This window comes from Sturnus vulgaris, chromosome 17 (genome assembly GCF_052056855.1).
Source record: "Sturnus vulgaris isolate bStuVul1 chromosome 17, bStuVul1.hap1, whole genome shotgun sequence".
Classification (NCBI taxonomy): domain Eukaryota; kingdom Metazoa; phylum Chordata; class Aves; order Passeriformes; family Sturnidae; genus Sturnus; species Sturnus vulgaris.
In genome coordinates, this window is record NC_142259.1 from 7,701,448 (window position 1) to 7,718,997 (window position 17,550).

Consider the following 17,550-nt stretch of genomic DNA (forward strand, 5'->3'; position numbering starts at 1 on the left):
TTTCTTCTCCCCTTGCATTCAGGTAAACCCCTTTGTATTCTGATTTGTGACCATCATAACCACTCTACCTGAACCCCAACCCTTCCAAAACCAAACTTGGACTTGTAGATAAGCCCAGGAACAATTCTCCACTGACCTGGGATGACCAAGTGTAATATTTTTGAGCTCTTAACTGAGACTACGTGTGGGGGGAGCAGAAGTCAAGCATGATTTTAAACACTGTTGTGGTAATCCATCCGCAGAGATCCCTCTCCTAGGTATGACACTTCATCCCATCACATCTGATCTCAGTGCCACATCACTGCAGGCTGGACACATGGGGCATATGGAGTGGCCTCACATCTGGCTCTCCCTGGTCTTTTGTGAGTCTGTGTCTCCAAACAGGGATGCTTTTGGGAGCAGAGGAAAGGGGGCAAAGCAAGCGGGGCAGGGAAGGCAGACAATTAATACAACCTGCCCTCTGTGTGAGGAATAAATTGGCAGCTGACAGGTTATAATCTCTGCAAGCAGGATCTTCACAGGAGAGGTGAAGGCTCCATTGGGGGCCAATTGGACGGTTAATTAGGAGGACAAAGCAGAGGATTCGTGCAAATGTTTATGAAACAGTGCTGGCAAGGGAGGCCCTGAGAAACGCACACCAGAGAGGAGCTGCTTTGGGCTGGGAGAGGAAACACGAGGGTGAAACAGCAGAGCGAGCGCTGAGAGGGAAAACAACCATGCAAATGGACGGGGATTCCCAGGTGCCCTGCGGAGGAGTTCAGGGGAGGACCCGAGGACACCTAATTTTTCTAGAAATACACGGGCTGTGTCCTCTCTGTCCCTCCTCCCTTTGCCGTCCCCACCCCGGTGCGGTGCTCTGGGTGCCGGCAGGCACCATTGCCGCAGCCAATCGGCGCCCGCTGGCCGGGCAGAGAAGGGCACGAGGAAAGCAATTAAACCCGAGCTTTGATTGGGCTCACAGATGACTGCTTGTGCTAGAAATGCTTGAGCTTCTTTAAGCGCCTCGGCGGTGGCTGGAGCCGGCCTGATCCCCCATCCCCTCCTCGGCGCGTCGCTGCTGCGGCAGCGGGAGCGTGACTGATGCTCTCTGTCCCACACACGGCTCCGAGAGCTCAGAGGTAGGAACCAGTTGCTAAGAGACAGGACTGTACTTTCCAGCCCACATCCAGACCTTTGTCACCAGCTCAAGGGCTTTCTGCCGGATCCAAACGCCCGGCGCAGGTGAGCGGGAGCAGGCAGGCCTCCTCCCTGCCTCCTCCCAGCTCTGGGAGCCACAGGACCAGCCCGCAGACTGAGGATGGAAACGACAAACCCAAAAGCATCCCCAAGGGACCCTGGACTGTCTGCTTGTCCCCGCGCTGTGAGACTGCAAACTGGAACACCCTGCAGCACCTGGGAACCAGTGTGGGTGGTACCTGCAGCACTGACATCCAGAAGGTTTTGGATGTCACCACAGTGTGGATGAGTGGATGACTCGGTATTTGCTTTGAGATCCCTCCTTCAAATGCAAGCCAAGAGAAGAGTCCCAAACTTTAGTCTCCTTTTTTTTTGGGGGGGGGGGGGGAGGGTGGTCCTGGTGAGTTTGGATTCTTAGCCCAAACACTTCCATAAAAGCAACCCACTACCAACTGGAAAGCCTGAACTTGAGCCACAGAGATTGAGTGACCCCATCTTTTCCAGAGCACTCCCTCCCTCTTGGTGAGGAGCAAATCCATCAGAGCCTTTGCCCGTCTGTTGGAAGGGAAATACATCCTCTGGGGCTGCCAAGCCAAAGCAGAGCAAGGACAGAGAGAAACCACTCACACAGCATTGTCTTCCTGGATGTCACTCCGTGGAGGGCCCTGCACCGTGCCAGGAAGACACAACCAGCCTCCACTCCACTTCCAGAGGCTGCTGCCTTAACCTCAGACATGGACACTGTTACCCAAATCTCTGCTCTGCTCTCTGCTCTCACACACAGCACAGACTCTCTGCAGTTATTTCTCCTCAAGTAAATTGCTATTCTTTGGCACCAGCCATAAAAGTAGAAGTCAGTAGCTTTCCAACAAAGACAATGATTTTGGCCAACAGGTACCCGCCCTTGCTACAATCAGCTAATTAAACCAGACACTGAAGCTCAAGGGGTGGCTCTGGCCTTTTCTCAATGTGATTCTTTAGAGGTGGGCACAGCTGATATGAGATCAGGGAAAGATAATTAATAATTTGCACTAAAGAAAGAGATATTAATATTCATCCCTCTGTCATAGCAATGCCAGAGCATCCATGCCGGCCAGGCCAGTGGATGGACACTCCACCAATGCTCCTCCACACCCCTGGGCTTTCCCTGCCATTTGCTTGTCCACAGTATCATTTCACAGACTGCTCATATCAAGCCTAACATAATGATAAAACTAAAACTGAACAAGTTGTATCAGAAGGAGATTTTTGCTGAGAATGGACCTGAGAAAGTTCCCACTAAAGAACTGTGGCTGCCTCTCTAGGTTCTGCTGCATATTTTAGTCAGTGATTGAATTCCCCCTTCTGCCTGTAGTCAGAGCAAGCCCCTCTGAGCAATGACCCACGAGAAGAGCTGAGAACAGCCATGTACTGTCCTTATATCCAGTCCTCTCTGCTCCTCATTAACTAGGCCCTGAGTGCTTGGACCCTCTTCCTGTGCAAAGGTGGGACATAACCTGGAGTGTGGGAACAACTGCCCCTTGTCAGACCTGGAGTTCTTTCCATTTCAGCCTCATTGACCAAGGCCTGGCAGAGCTATGCTTTGGTTGTTTGCTTTTGGACCTTCTGCTGAGTGACACCATCTGAGAATTACAAATATGAAAACAACTGTAGGTGAAGGAGATAACTTTCAGATAAATGTTATCCGAAAAACACTTCTCCTCTGGGATCAGCAATGCCATGCCTCCTTCTGGAATAATGTAGGATGTGTAGTGTAGATGGCATGGAGTTATTTTTTCAGAAACTATTTGGTCAGACATGTATTGGGAACTGGAACATTTGCTGATGTAGCTCCAGGTCTCACAAGTACTGGTGTCAGAAGCCAGCACCCAAGGATGAGGATGGCTGGGATGGTGGCATCTCTGGGGCTGGGACATGGTACTAATGACCACAGTGGGACTGCCTTTAATCAGGCTTGTAGGCTTGGCAGAAATTAAGCAAGGACTTAATAAGATGCTAGTTTCCCCCTTATCCTTAGAAGTGGCTTCAGTGAAAGGGTGGGAGTTAGCAGGGAGTGGGCTTTGCTGCCAGATCTCCTGCTCCCAGCAGCGAGGAACTTCATTCTGCCAGTCTGTGTAACTGCAAATCATCAGAGCTCTTTAAATTCACCTTACTAAGGCTTTAGCTACTGCCTGGTGAGCCTAAGCCAGCTCTTGGGCCCAGGGGATTGGGTGTCACTGCTCTCTCTGACTCTTACCACAAGCAGCTTCAGAATGTAAAATCTGTGACTGATGTGCAAACATGGAGCTGAATCTGGAGGGGATGCTAATGTGGGAGATTTTCTTTAGATGGGGTTGAATGGGACCATGCACCCAGGCCAGAATTATTCCAGTCTCCTAAGGGCACATTTAAATGTAAACCTAGCATTGGTTCCACTCCTTGGAAAAGCTGATGCTGCCCTGTGTGCTCAGGGTGGGATCTTGCCACAGGTGAAAGCTCTGCATGCTCTAAGTAAGGCTGGTGCAATGGGAGTAATAGACAATTTCTCAGATAATACCCTCAGGCCCATCTGCCTTGTCTAAGGCTCTTCTGAATGGTCTTGATTTATTTTTTTTATCACTTGAAGTCCCCAGAAAGTCTGAGTGGTTATTCACGCCGTGAAAACCTTCTGTTGACTGATGTTCTTAGAGGTTATAGATGTGCAGCTTTTTGGGGCACTGAATATGGTCATTGAAGGGTACTTGTATCAGGAAAAATGTAGCCTCTATGAGCTGTTGGAGCAGCATCTTTCTGACATGCCCGGCTCCTCAGCTCCGGCATTCTGCCACTGTGCTGTGCTGTCCCACGGCCTGGCACCGCAGCTTGCACAGCACAACACTCCCTGTCTCTGGAGCTAAAATGATTTTAAGGATAGGCTGTGCTGTGAGATTTATCCGCTGTCCCGTGGGATAGTTTTCCTGCTGTCCATGAAAGCCTCCATCCTTTCTGCATTTTGGGCTCGCCAATTGTATTTCCAGTGCTCCCCCGGCCCGAGCATCGTTCCTCGGGTGAGTTTCACCGGGCACGATCGTGAAATAATTTTGAATATCTGGTTCCAGGGGAGCTGGGACAGGTGAACTGTACCTGTACAACAGCAGCAACCCACTGGAGCAATGCCCTCATCCTGTTCGTGATGCCTACAGAGCCCCAGAGCCTCATGTCAGTGCTGCGGGGGACGGGGAGAGAGCAGCAAAGCAGAATCAAACGTGGGCAGTGCTGCAGAGCCTGCCTGGTCCCCACGGCTCTGCACAGCCCCCGAAGGGCCGGGCTGACACCAGGCTTCCCCTGCTCATCCCGCAGCCCCCCAGCCTGCATCACGGCCTGCCAGCACGAATCTGTCCTGGCCGCCACGCCGGAGTTGTGACAAGCTCCTACCACACACGGCCAAGTACAGCATCGATTTAGAGAGCAGCTAACGCCCGAGCCCAAGTCTGAGGAGAACCCTCCCCTGCACACCCGCTGCTCCGGCCACAGCCATCTGCTCCGCCGGTTGTCACCGAGTGCTGTCCATTTCCCTGCACTGTGGCTCCATCTCGCTCCACGTTTGTCTGGGAAACACTGTCTAAATGATGCTAAACGCTTAGGACAAGAGGGACAGGAGATTATAATGAACTGCATCTTAGCACCTTGTCACGGACAAATTCTCCCACAGTTCTTAGCAAAGCTGGGGAGAAGGATGAGTGCTGCCCATCCAGTGCCAGGATTCGGTCCAGCCCACGCATAACGAGGGGGTTCACACCTTAGAGTGTGTTAGCCATAGGAAAGAAGGGCAGATCTGAGCACTTTGGGCTGTATCCATTGTCTGTGCTGCAGCAGCACACAAAGATACCCTCCTCCTCCTCCTTTTCAGTACAGCCTAAGTGTATTTTTTTCCAACACCCTGACCTAAAGGATGCACAGTCCAGCCCGTGTGTGAATAGGGCTGTCAGGCAACAATGTCCTACACCGCTTAACCGCCTGTGTTTATCTGCACAGGGCTTTTTTAATTGTATGTGTTAAATGTCCAGCATCTTTGGGACATTCATCTGGGAAAAAGAAATGTGAACAGTCTCTGTGCCAGACATCCGTCCGCACTGCTGTTCCTATTCCCAGTGCATTCTTTGAGAAGACCACCATCTGCTCTGACCACCACCTAAGGCAGATGCCCCCTTCTCAGTGCACAGTCCCTGCTCTCAAGCCACCCAAATCTGATTAGGCCTGTTCTGATGAGAGGCCTGGAGGAGGGCAAGGGAAAGTTACTCAGGAGAGAAAATAATAACCACATGTTAATTAATTTTTCACTACAGATGCACAGAAAATACACAAACCAGCTCAGGGTGCATAAACCAAAAGGAACAGCTCTACTGGCTTGCTGGGGGGGTGGGGGGTGTGATTATTTTGGGGGTTTGGGATTATCATTATTATTATTTTCCCAAGGAGGAGTGGCCCCAGCCCTGTCAGGGAAAAGGAAATCTTATCCCCACTGCTGCCCTCTACGCGCTCTTTACCACCTCTTTTCCAGCTTTCCCTCCGGGTCCCTCGGATTTCCTGTGGCGTCCTGCAGTGAGAGCAGAGCGGGACGCACCCCCCGCCACCCCCTCACTGCACCCGGGGTAGGGGCTCCGCTGTCCCTGCAGCAGGGGACATCCCCAGAGCGGTGCTCGCCCAGCAGATGTGCTCGGGGAAGGGCGAGCAGACAGGACGAGCGGGATCAGATTGCTGAGGAGCACAGCCAGGGGAAAGCAACCAAAACACCGCTCCAGAAGTATTTGGGAAAAGCAGCTGAACAGACATTAAACCAGAATCCAGGCGTTACTGTCCAGCAAAAGCCTCATATCAGCTTCATGAATTATTTGACTGTGCGCCTGAGAGTAAGGAAATACACCCCAAACCCAGCCCAAACTACCAAGGATGTGGAGAGCACTGAATTACAAGGAGCTGAAGAAAATCCCTGACAAGTTATCTCTAAATTTGAGAGCCACTTCAGGCAAAACCAAACTCTTGACTGCACCCATCTGAAATGGTCCATGGGATTCCTGGCGGAGAGCAGCACAGTGGGGCCAGGGAGGCCAGGACCAAAGGAGCAGGAGGCAACAACTTTGACAGACGCCACTCTGGAAGGTTTTGGGGACTGTGATGACTGGTCTCCCTTTGCAGTGGCTCTGCAAAGTGCTCCCAGTCCTAACATCTGTCAGGCATCTAGCCACTGGGAAATAAGCTGTATTGCCCCTTGGAAAATTCAGTTGTCCCCTAGGATATATCTGCTTGTGTTTGCTGGTTTAGGGGAGCCTGGGTGTAACGCCTGTCTGTAGCCTGCAGGGACTCTGCCAGGGAAGATGCGGGGGCCTAGGCATGCTCCTCGCTGAAACTTCATCTGTGCAGAGGCCCTTTGGGAATATGCGGGCTTGTGCCGGCCTGGTTGAGCCGCTGACCCTCGGGACTCCCTCCCGGACAAAGGGGAGGGGGCGTCTAGCGAGCAGTGGGGTCGAGAGAGTCTGGCTCGGCCTCTCTGGGGTACCATGACTCTGCAGCATTTGGAAGATCTGGGATAGAGTCGCTGACTGGATGGAGAGGACCCGGGATGGAGTGCTGGATCTTTGGAAGGGGGTACAGCTCCTAATCTGCCCTCCTCAGGGGATCCTGGCACAGGGGGAGTGATAGAGGAGGGCTGCTAAGAGGTCTTAAAAAAAAAAAAATCGCCAAGAATTTTTTTGGGGCATTGCATGGGGGAGGGGGGCTGAGAGGGGAGAAAGAAAGGAGCCTCTGAACACCACGAAGGGAGAGGGAGAAATAATGACCCTTCCCCCTCCCCCCAATAATCAGGCGGACCAGATGGGAGGTAAATAGTGCGTTTAGAAGCATTTGCCACAGATGGGCTGCCCTCAATGGAAGCATCCTCCAGCCACATCAATGCTGGAGTCTGTGTGCACAGAAAACACTGCACCCTTCAGAGCAGCAGCAGCGGCAGCAGCAGCAGCAGCGGGAGAGGCGGGGAGGGACAGGGGGAAAAAAAAATCCCTGCCAGAGCGCTCCGGTGCCCGCGGTCCCGGCGGGGCGGAGAGGGGCGCGGAGGATGGCGGGGGGCGCGGGGCCGGGGCAGCCCCGCCGGGCGCTCCCTGCGCGGAGCCGGGGCCGCCAAAGTTGCGCGTTTCCCCCCGCTCCGGGGAGCGGGACACGCTCGGGACGGGAACAATGGGGCGGCGGGGCAGCCCCGGGCGGCGGCGGGAGGAGGGAGGGAGGCGGCGGCCGGTGCCCCGCTCCCCGGCCCGGCCGGGCGCCGAACAATGAGGCTCCGGCGGGGGAGTTCCCGGGACAGCGGCCCGCGAGCGGGCGGGGGGGCTGCCCTAATCCGGGCTCTGCCGCTGCCCGCACCCCCCGGGGCACCGGCTGCGGCGGCCGCGCCGGGCGGGCAGCGCCGCGGGACGCCGGGGCCGGGCTCAGCGCGGCGGCCGGGCTCGCCCCGCTCCGCTCGGCTCGGCAAGACTCGCCCCGCTCCTCTCCTCTCCGCTCCGCTCGGCACGGCGCGGCGGCGGGGCGGGCAGGGCGCGGCGGCGGCGCGGGGGGGCGGGGGTGCCGGCGCCCCCTCCCCGCCGCCCGCTGCCCTTGACTGCAGCCCTGTCCCCGGCCGTGGGGCGGATGGGAAATGCCGGGCGAACGTGATCGGACAGGGCGGGGGGGCGGCGGGGCCCGCACCGGGCGGCGGCGCGGCCCCCCCGCGGGGGCAGGTGCACGGCAGCGGGCGCGGGGCACCGCCGCCCCCCCACGTCCCCCGCGCCGGCAGCGCCCGGGGAAGGCAGAAGCACCGGATGGGACGGGGACGGGGATGGGGATCGGGGGGCCGGCGGAAGGTGTGAGGCTCCGGGCGGGCGCCTCTCCCCATCCGCATCCCGGGCGGGTCGGGGCGGCGGGGGCGCGGCGGCTGCCCCGGGAGCGGCGGGGGCTGCGGGAGCGGCCGGGCCCCGCGTCGCGCCCCGCATGGGGCATGCGCGCTCCCGGCGGCCGGCGGGGCTGGGCCGCCCGGTGCTGACGGGACAGGGCCGGCGCGGCGGTGGAGGGGACCGGGGCCCCGGGGGTGCCCGCCCCCACCCCGGGCAATTTCCCCCCCCCTCCCCGCCCGCACCCCCGGGGAGGACAAACAGACACGGACAGGCAGGCAGACAGACAGACACAGAGCCCCCGGGGCACGGAGCGCACTAACCGTTCCCGTTTTCACCGGCACATATACCACCACTTGACCCATCTTCGTCGCCTCCCTGGTGCCGTTTCCCAGGCGGAAGCCCTTGGACCGGACCCAGAACTGGAACTTGCCTTTCTCCCCCCCGCCGGAGCCGCCGCCGGAGCCGGTTCCCCCCTGCAGCACCTCGGCGATGCGCTGGTACTTGCTCCGGGTCACCGTCTTGGTTTTGGCCGAGTCCCCGTAGGTGCGCAGGCACCAGTCCCGGAACTGCCGCCCCAGCTCGCTGTCCCCGGGGCGGCTCCCCCGCAACAGTAACGGCGGCTTCGGCATCGCCCGACCGGCGGCGGCGGCGGTAACGGCGGCGGTAGCAGCAGCAGCGGCGGCGCCCGGCCCCGCGCCCTGTCCCGGAGCGGGCGGAGGGGCAGCGGCGCTCCCGGGACGGGCTGCGGGGGCGGCGGGCGGGATGGAGCGGGGAGCAAGAGGCGCAGGAGGGGTGGCGGCCGCTGAAACGGGGAGGGGGGGGAGCACCGGGGCTCGGACAGCGACCGGAGGGAGGCACCGGCGGCGCCAGCAGCAGCAGCAGCCGCTCCTGTCACAGGATCACAGGCGGCTCCGGCTCGTCCCCCTCCCTCCCTCCCTCCGCCCGCCCGCTCGCCCGCCCGTCCCTGCCTCCTCCGCCCCCCTCCGGCCGCCTCCTCCTCTCAGCGGGATCCCACCTGTTAGAGCGGCCTCGCCGCCACCGACGGGTCCCCCCCGCACACTTCAACCCCTGGCCCCGGGGCAGCTGCTCCCCCCGCCCCGGCTCCGGTGGGATGCGCTCCCCTGGCTGGGCCGCCTCTTCCCCCCCCCCCCCCGCTTCCCCGCTCCCCGGCCATACAGCCCCGTACAGCCGGGGAGCGGGATAGCGGAGCAGGGGGGCCAGCGGCCGAGGCGGGGTAGGGGGTGTCGGTGGGCGCGGGTCCCGGTGCCGGTCCCAGACAAAGGGCCGGCGGGGCGCGGGCGCACGTGTGCGGCGGGACGGGCCGGCGGGGGCGGAGGCGGGCACCTGCCGAGCCGCCGCAGAGCCGGGGAGGAGCCGCGGGGGCAGCGGGAGCGGCGGTGGGAAGGTGAAGAGGGGGGGTCCGCCACCCGCCGCGAGGACCGGCATCGCCCCGCAGCGCCCTCGGTTGACTGGAGCGGCTGCGGCTTGTCCCGCCGGACCGGGAGAGCCGCACCCCGCCCCAAACCCGGCCCTGGGGCAGCTGCGGTCCTGCCGGCCCCTGGAGCGGGAGACAAAGGCCGGACCCCGGCCCCGGTGCCTCGCTCCGCTCCCCCGCCCTCCGCATCCGCCTCGCGCCCCGCAGCCGCGGCTGTCCCGCGGCGGGACCGAGCGCCACCACTGCGGGGCGGGCGGGGGGGGTCGGGACACGGTCCCGCTGCTCCGGCCCCGAGGGGGCGGAGGCGAGGGCGGCCACGGCGGGCCCCGGGGGGGTGAGATAGGGCGGCCCGTCCCGGCCGGCGGCTGCGGCTCGGGCTCTGCCCGGCGCTCACACGCATGTGCCGAGATGCTGGTGGTGCCACACGTGTGCTCGCGGTCTATCCATCGGTGTCACATGTGTGCTCCATGCCCACCCGGCGGTGCCACGCGTGTGCTCCTGGTCTGTCCATCAATGCCACACATATGCTCCCGGTCTCTTCATTGGTCCCACGCATGTGCTGCTTGTCCATCAGTGCCATACGTGTGCTCCTGGTGTGTCCATCAGTGCCACATGCATGTACCATGCCCAGTCAGCAGTGTCATGTGTGTGCTCTTCTTCTGTCTGTTGGTGTCATGTGTGTTCCCTGTCTGTCCATCAATGCCACATATGTGCTCCCAGTCTGTCCATTAGTGCCACATGCGTGCTCTGTGCTCACCCAGCAGTGCCACGTTTCTGCTTCTGGTCTGTCTGCTGGTGCCACCACACATTCCTTGTCTGCCCATCACTGCCACACATGTGGTCCCAGCCTGTGCTTGAGTGCCACACGTGTGCTCCCTCTGTCCGTCTGTCCCATACCCGTGCTCCCTGTCCATCAGTGACCTGCGTGCTCTCAGTCTATCCATCACTGCTATATTTTCTGTGTTTTCTGTCTGTCTATCAGTGCCATACATGTGGTCCCAGTCCGCCCATTGGTGCCACCTATGCGCTCCATACCCACCTGGCAGTGCCATTCATGTGCTCCTGCTCTGTCCACCAGTGCCACATGTGCTCCATGCCCACCCAGTAGTGCCACACTTGTGCTCCATGCCCACCTGGCAATGCCACACCCTTGCTCCATCCCAAGTCAGGGCCACAGTAGTGGTCCATACGAGGGCTGCCTGCATGGCCAGCAGTACTACAGCTGGCATGAGGATGTACAAGCAGGAGATGGGAGTTTGTTGGAATCTGGAAGAGGAATTTGATGTGTCAGCACCTGAGGCTGGTGCTGGAGGTGCTAGGCGTGGCATCGGAGCAGTCAGGGCACAGTTGGCAGCAGGGCCCACGTGCCAAGGCTGGAGACAGGGGAAGGTGAGGGCACTTGATGGCTGAAGGGCAATTTTCTTCACTGTCCCTTGCCCTGTGCCACTCACACAGTGCCCATCCAAAAGATCTTGAGGTGAGAATGGAATGCTGCAGGAGCTGAGCCATGGGCTAGCCATGCCAGAGCAGGTATGGGATGTCCATGACACTGGAGCATTGGCATTGCTTATTGCAATATGCCATGGAATATCATGTTGACTGTCCCTATCCCACTGAATATGTGGACAATTCTCAAAAAATTCTCAGTATCACTATCCAGTTTGCTCTGTGCTTAACATGACACCACTGGAGAGGGACTTGGGCAGCTCAGAGTGTCTTCCCCATTGTGGATTTTCACCTCCAGGCACATTGTGCAGGATGCCTACAGGAACTCGCTGGTGTGCTGCAGTATTTCTGATGACCACTACAAACAGGATGGACATCCTCTGAGGCCTCAGCCAGCCATAGAAGCATGGCTTTTCCCAGGGATGGCTGTGAGGACCAGTGAGTGGATGGAAATGGAAGAAAAGAAAAGGATGTTCTGCAGAATTTGTGTTCAGTGGGCAACTTTCTCACAATGAATCTGTGGATGAAGTCAGGCTCAGCTCTCAGCCTGCTCCAGCCCCTGGACATACACCTGTCCCAAACAAAACAGTGACTGGCTGAGCTGTTGTTCATAGCTGGCTGGCACAGGGGAGCCTATGGGGGATCCTATGAGAACTTGGTGAATCAACATTGTGAGAGATGTGGGGACCATTGGATGTTCAGGAGAGCCAGGGTAAATTCCATTTCCGGAGTTCAGCCACTTTGCAGGAAATGTTGAGCAAGGCAGGGAGTAAAAGAACATTTTGCTTCTGCTGAGGAGTGATGCTGCATTTTTCACCATGATCACACTTCCTCACTGAGGTCACCACTGAATTCCCCACCTTGCAGTTGAGCTGCTGAGGGGCTGGTATAAAGGGAATGTCCTCTTCCAGCACCATAGGCAGGAGCAGAAGTCTTCTCCTACCTCAGCCCAACCATTGGAAGGTTTGGGGTCCACTTATTAAGCAATGCAGAGGGTCCCTCTTTGGTGAACATGGACAGGAGTTCCCCCAGGTTGTGAATGCAAGGCCAATCACACCAAGAACTGATGTCCTCTGAGGGAGGATACGGGGCAAACCATTCAAACCTGGCCTGAAGGTACAGATCAATGTTTTAGGTCAAATCCAGCATGGATTCAATGAGGGTTTAACTTGCATTGCATGAGCAGTCTCATGACACTCTAGATGAGAACGCATGATGTTGAGGCACTCTTGTCCTTAAAGGTAGGGGAAAAAGAAAGTGGGATTGTTGGTGGCACTGGACCTTCAGCTGTTGGTTCAGGCTGTCAGGTGCTGGGTGTGTTCAGCACAGGGTCTCTGCTGATGGCTTTTTCATAGATAAACGTGGTGACTCCAGGTCCATTTCTATTCATACTGTACTTAAAAAAAGGTTAGGTTTGGGTTTTATCTAAGCACTTTGCTGCTCTTTCCTCTTTAAAGTGCCTTTCTAATCTTCTAAAAGTTGTGAATTTTTGGTCTTCTGACAAAAATGCTCAGCTGGACCAGGGACTGGACATGCACAGAGCAAAGCAGTTGGGACCTACTGAGGTCTGAGCAACATACAAGATGGGAAGAAATCCTGCCATGCTGCCAGAGACATCCCATCAAATATTCCAGAGATCATAGAAACATGGAATGGTTTGGCTTGGAAGGAACCTTAAAGACCATCTTCTACCAGCACCCTGCCCTGGGCAGGGACACCTCCCACCAGACCAGGTTGCTCCAAGCCCTGTCCAACCTGGCCTTGAACACCTGGTCATATTGATCAGCATCTGGACTTGTACTCGAGTAGAGGCAGAACTGGAACTATTTACTGGCTGCCTGTGAGGGTTTCTGGGTGGGATCAGAGCCAGGCAGAGGGATGGGCACGACAGCACCAACCCATCCTTAGACGTCGTTCAGGGCCAAGACACACAAAGGGAACTCAGGCGTTAATAACCATCCCAGCTGCTGGAATCCAGGAGTGCTTCTTTGGGGAGGGACAGAGAATACTGAGGTACTTATGGGACCACTACTGATGATGTTTGGCACTTGTAACTTTACATTCACAGCCAGTGGTACCTGGGTGTCCCAACTGTCTCTACAGTCAGCGTGAGACAATGAACACCCACAGAGTCCATTCATCCCCATCCTCTGAACACTCCCCATAGAGTGAGATGAATTTCTCACTGGAACTGCCTTATTTGTCCCATCAAACACAGAGGGAGCCTGTGTGTGTCTGTCTGCATCTGAGATGTTCACCTGCCCAAGGCTGTGTGGGAAATCTGTGATCCATGGAGAGATCTGTGATCCACCAACTGGATGGAAAAGGAGAATGATCCCAAGTTGTCTTGGGAGAGTCATTTCAAGGGAGGCACAGAAAAGTATGAGGGCTCTGGCAACACTTTGGGCTACCACCTGGTTCTGGTGAGCCACACTGAGAGAATTTAGCCTGAAAGTAGTGCAGAGTTTGCTGGATTGTTCAGGAGAGAGGAGAGTGTCTTACAGAGATGACTCAGCTCTCTGCTCTCTGAGAAATGGATGCTGAGAGAAGGCACATTTGTGGAAAATCAGAGAGCTACAAGGGAGGGACATGGGCTAAACCCTGGCACCACCTTTGGACAGAATGAGTAAGAATGAACAGACCATGAATATCCCTGTGTCTGAAATGAGGAGATGCTGACCAAGCATTGGAGCCATCAGGGTCTACAGGAGTGACCTCAGAGAAGAACTGGGAAGAGAACATGCAAAAAGGAGCTTGGTCAGGTGACATGGCCCAGCAGGGCTGCCTCTCACAGCTGGCACTGGACACTGGCAGAGGTGCCATTGGGATCTCTGTCTCCAAAGTGAGAAATCAGATTTTATTCTCCTGTAGCTTTTGCTAACTCTGAGCCTAAACAATGAGGTTTCCCCAAGTAGAATTATTCTTGACTTTAATCAAAACCCAATTTAGATCGAGGTCAGATAATAAGTCAAAGCTGCTCAGGGAAGTCAGCAAGGAGCGTGGATTCCTTCTGGAGCCTCTTGGATTGTTGTCCATATCACAGCACCAAACATCATTGGATCGGGCTTCTGCTTGGGAGAGGCCCGGGACTAAGAGAAGCAGAGCAGCCAGAGTCACAAACCGAGAGGGGATTTGTGGAAATAATAGACATTTTCCCCACCTTCTTATTCTGTCTCTGGCGTGTCTTCAGCGGGCTGGGAATCAAACCACGTGGCCACTGGATTGATGTGCTTGGGGGAAGAGCCACAGAAGGAGTGGGGTAGCCTGGCACTATGGGGAAGAACCGAAATACCCAGCAGCTGCCAGAGCTGTGTGGGAGCCCGAGCAGGAACAGCCAGGGAGCTGCAGAGCAGGGCTGAGCTCCATTCCCAGAGCTGCGTGGGGAAGGCTGATGGCACCTGCCCACATCCTCTGTGACTGCACATGATGCCACGTCTCCCTCAGTTTCAAGACCAGCAAATTCACCCTTCCCTGCTTTTTCTCTTCAAGAGAAAGAAGGGGGAAAAAAAAACCAACCAGGAGACCACAGATTTCCAGGCTAGGCTGTGCTAAGGCGGCACAAGCTGTCAGCAGGCTCTGGGAGCAGCCAGGAGCAGCCAGGAGGAGCTGGGGTGCCCTCGGCAAGCTGGAGATCTCATTGTCTGTGTGGCAGAGGACAAGAGGGAAGGAATATCAACCAAATATAGTCTTACAGTTTAAGAAGTAAGACTGTTCCTGTGACCTCTCACAGTTGTGTTGGGTTAACAGTTGGACTCAATGATCTTAGAGGTCTTTTCCATCCTTTGCAGTTCTGTGGTTCCTTGATTCTCTGATTCTGTGCTGGGAGGTCTGTCTTCCTCCACCAGTCCAGAGTAGGATCCTCTCCATTTTTCCAGGTGCATTCTGTTACTCCAGGCACATCTGCTCAGGCCGTCCCACCCAGCCCCTTCACACTCCTTTGAAATCCTCACCATGGGTGCACTCCACCAGCATCTGCAGCTGCAAACATCTGGATGGAGCTTTCCAATGAGCCTGCTCTGAAGTCATGACATTGCTCTGCTTCCTGAGGAATCCCTGCTGCTTCTGCAGGACCCCTGGGCACAGCTGGCACAGGAGGGGAAATTTGGAGTGGGCAGCTCTGATCCTTTCGAAAGAAGGCCTGGGGGTCTAGCCTTTACCTTACAACATTCAATTTGTACAGAAGCAGGATTATGAAATGCCAGCTATTCCTTATTCTGGCTGCATCCCACCTCCAAATACTTTAAAGGCTTTGACCCAGCTGTTAACTCAGAAGGGGACACTGGTCCATGTGGCTCATCTCCTGCCTAGCTGGATGCCCAGAAGGGCTGTGCTGAGGGCACTGTGTGGCTGCTGATGGCAGAGCTGCTTGTGGCTGTCCCTAATGCCACAGTTCCTGGCTCCATCCAAGTTCCTGGTGCCATCCGTCTCTCGCCAAAGGCTGGTTACCAGCAGAGCTGAAAAACCTCACCTGCAGCATCACACCCCAGGAGATGCTGAGCTTCAGCCAGGCTACTTCCATGTGGGACAGGAGACAGCAGAGCCCACCCAGAGCCATACCCCATCCCATGGGATGCTGCTGATTCTCATCCAACTTTCTGCATCAGACAGTGGCCAAGGCAGCATTGGGGCAATTTCTTCTGGATTAATTTGGGGACTGTGTGATTGCGGTTTTGCCTGACTTCCTCAGGGATGTCCCAAGTGTGGGATGGTCCCAGGATAAAGTGGATTCTGTGCCATCCAAGGGCTGAACGGGTTAATTTTTGTGCTTCCCTCCCCAGCTCGCTGCGGACTCTGGCTGGGACAGAACATCTGTCTGTTGCTATGGCTGCAGTACACTTGAAGGGGATGACTGGATAATTATTGCAAACATCCATCCTGCCTGGTGTGCTCCCGGACCCTCCCTGCCCCAGCCAGGGCAGCGGCCGGGGCTCGGGCCCAACTTCACTCGAAGGGACCCTACGGAGGAATGGTGAGTTGGCATCACCTTTTCATTTGCATAATTAATGTGGCCGAGGCTGCAGGGCTCCTGGGAAATCCGACGCAGAGCAGCAGAGATGAAATGGCACAGAGGGCTCCAGCCTTCTCGAGGCTCGTTGGAGCTCCCGGGGAGTCGTTCTTCCATTGCTGTTAATTTACCACCCACTTCTAACCGAACAGATTGCTCTGGGCTCATCCTGCCGTGCCTCCTCCAGGCACAGGATCCCACCTGGCTGCTACTGAGCAGGACCCTGCCAACTCAGCACAAACCAGGCTGCAGACCCCCGGGACGGTCACAGCATCAGGGGCTTGGGAAGCAGCAAGGTCCTGGGTCACAGTGTGGACCCAAGGCTTTTCCTGGTTCTCCTCTAGGTAGGCTGCAGCTGCTGCTGCCACAGTTGCCTGTGTTCCCTGCCTGCACACCCTGCTTGTGTTCCCCTGCTTGTGCTCCCTGTCTGGGCATCCTTCCTGCTCTCCCTGCCTGTGCTGTTGCTGCCTGCAGCTCAGTGATTTGCTGGGTTCAGCTGTGCCCACTGCTCACCCTACAGCAGCCAGGCACTGTCCTGTGTGCCAGAGCTGGATCTCCAGCCTCCAGCAGAGCCTGCTGCCAGTTGCTGCCTCTGGTGAAGCCCATTGCCAGTTAATACCTGGTGATCCACCTGGGATCCCTGGCCTCGCCTTGCAGCTCCATGTGCTGGAATATGGCATGGCCTAACCTCACTTCTCCCCATAACTCCTTGCCCTGCTCCTCGGAGTCAGCCTGCCCCAAAATACCCATGTCCCCTTTGTTCCTGGGGTTGCTACTGTTATTTTGCCTGCTGGCATTTAACCCTGCCCGAGATCTCACCCCGGGAGTGTTCAAAAATCCTGACCTTGCCCTGTGGATTGTTCCTGTTTCGGCAAGTCCCACCTCTGAATTAACAGAGCAAAAGATAATAGAGAAGTTCCCCTTCTGAGCAGCCACTGCAGTTCTGTTTAACTGGGAACTTCAATGCATCCATTGTACATTTTTTTTCTGTTTATCAACACGTGGTGGGTAAAAAGCCCAAGTGGAGCTGGGACCAGGATGAGGGCAGACCTCCACAGCCTCTGGTCAGCAAACAGCACCACAGCTGGGACCCTCTGCCATGTCTGCTTTGCTCTGCAGTGATCCAGGTAGGCGGTGCAGGACAAGGCCACTTCCTACTTTTCTCGTTACCTGTAACATTGTCAATAAATAATACTATTTTCACACAGTGCTTTGGATCTGCAGAGCAGCTGTCAAGCACTCATTGGTGTGGAGCATTCCCAGAGGCTCCATAGGTAGGGTAGGGAAGATGGAGCGAGGTCATGGGAGCATGGATAGGTAGGGATGGAACCAGGTCATGAGACACTCCATTAGGGAATGCTGTCTCTTTAAAGTCGGGAGGAGGATGGCACAGAGATGAAGAGATCTGTGGGCTACTCCTGGGTCCTCTGTGATCCTTATCATCCCAACATTTTTGTGTATGATTCAACAAAGTCCTTTGCTTGCACAAGTTACTTGATTCTCATCTCTGTGACTCAGGTGCAAATGATCTGCTCACATTTGCAGTGAGAGAGTTGAGCCCTGTGGCTACAAAACCTCAAAAGCAAAAGAGATCCTCACTTTGATTCAACCTG

At 56.4% G+C, this 17,550-nt stretch overlaps 1 protein-coding gene and 1 long non-coding RNA gene across 3 annotated transcripts in view; one reads left to right on the forward strand and one right to left on the reverse strand.

Annotated features, from left to right (window-relative positions):
* NOL4L (nucleolar protein 4 like) overlaps positions 1-8,680 on the reverse strand; it is a 63,385-nt gene extending 54,705 nt beyond the window's left edge. Inside the window, exon 1 of the mRNA XM_014890103.2 lies at positions 8,372-8,680. Coding sequence (XP_014745589.1) covers positions 8,372-8,680 — 309 coding nt within the window. The remainder of the gene's footprint in view (positions 1-8,371) is intronic.
* Positions 8,681-9,885: 1,205 nt separating this feature from the next.
* Positions 9,886-17,147, forward strand: LOC148221812 (uncharacterized). Of its 2 annotated transcripts, XR_015807354.1 has the most exons (3): positions 9,899-15,901; positions 16,090-16,281; positions 16,954-17,147. It is a non-coding gene; the product is annotated as an uncharacterized LOC148221812 (long non-coding RNA). The 2 variants fall into 2 exon arrangements; XR_015807353.1 differs by having other exon boundaries at positions 9,886-15,901; positions 16,090-17,147.
* Positions 17,148-17,550: the final 403 nt, after the last annotated feature.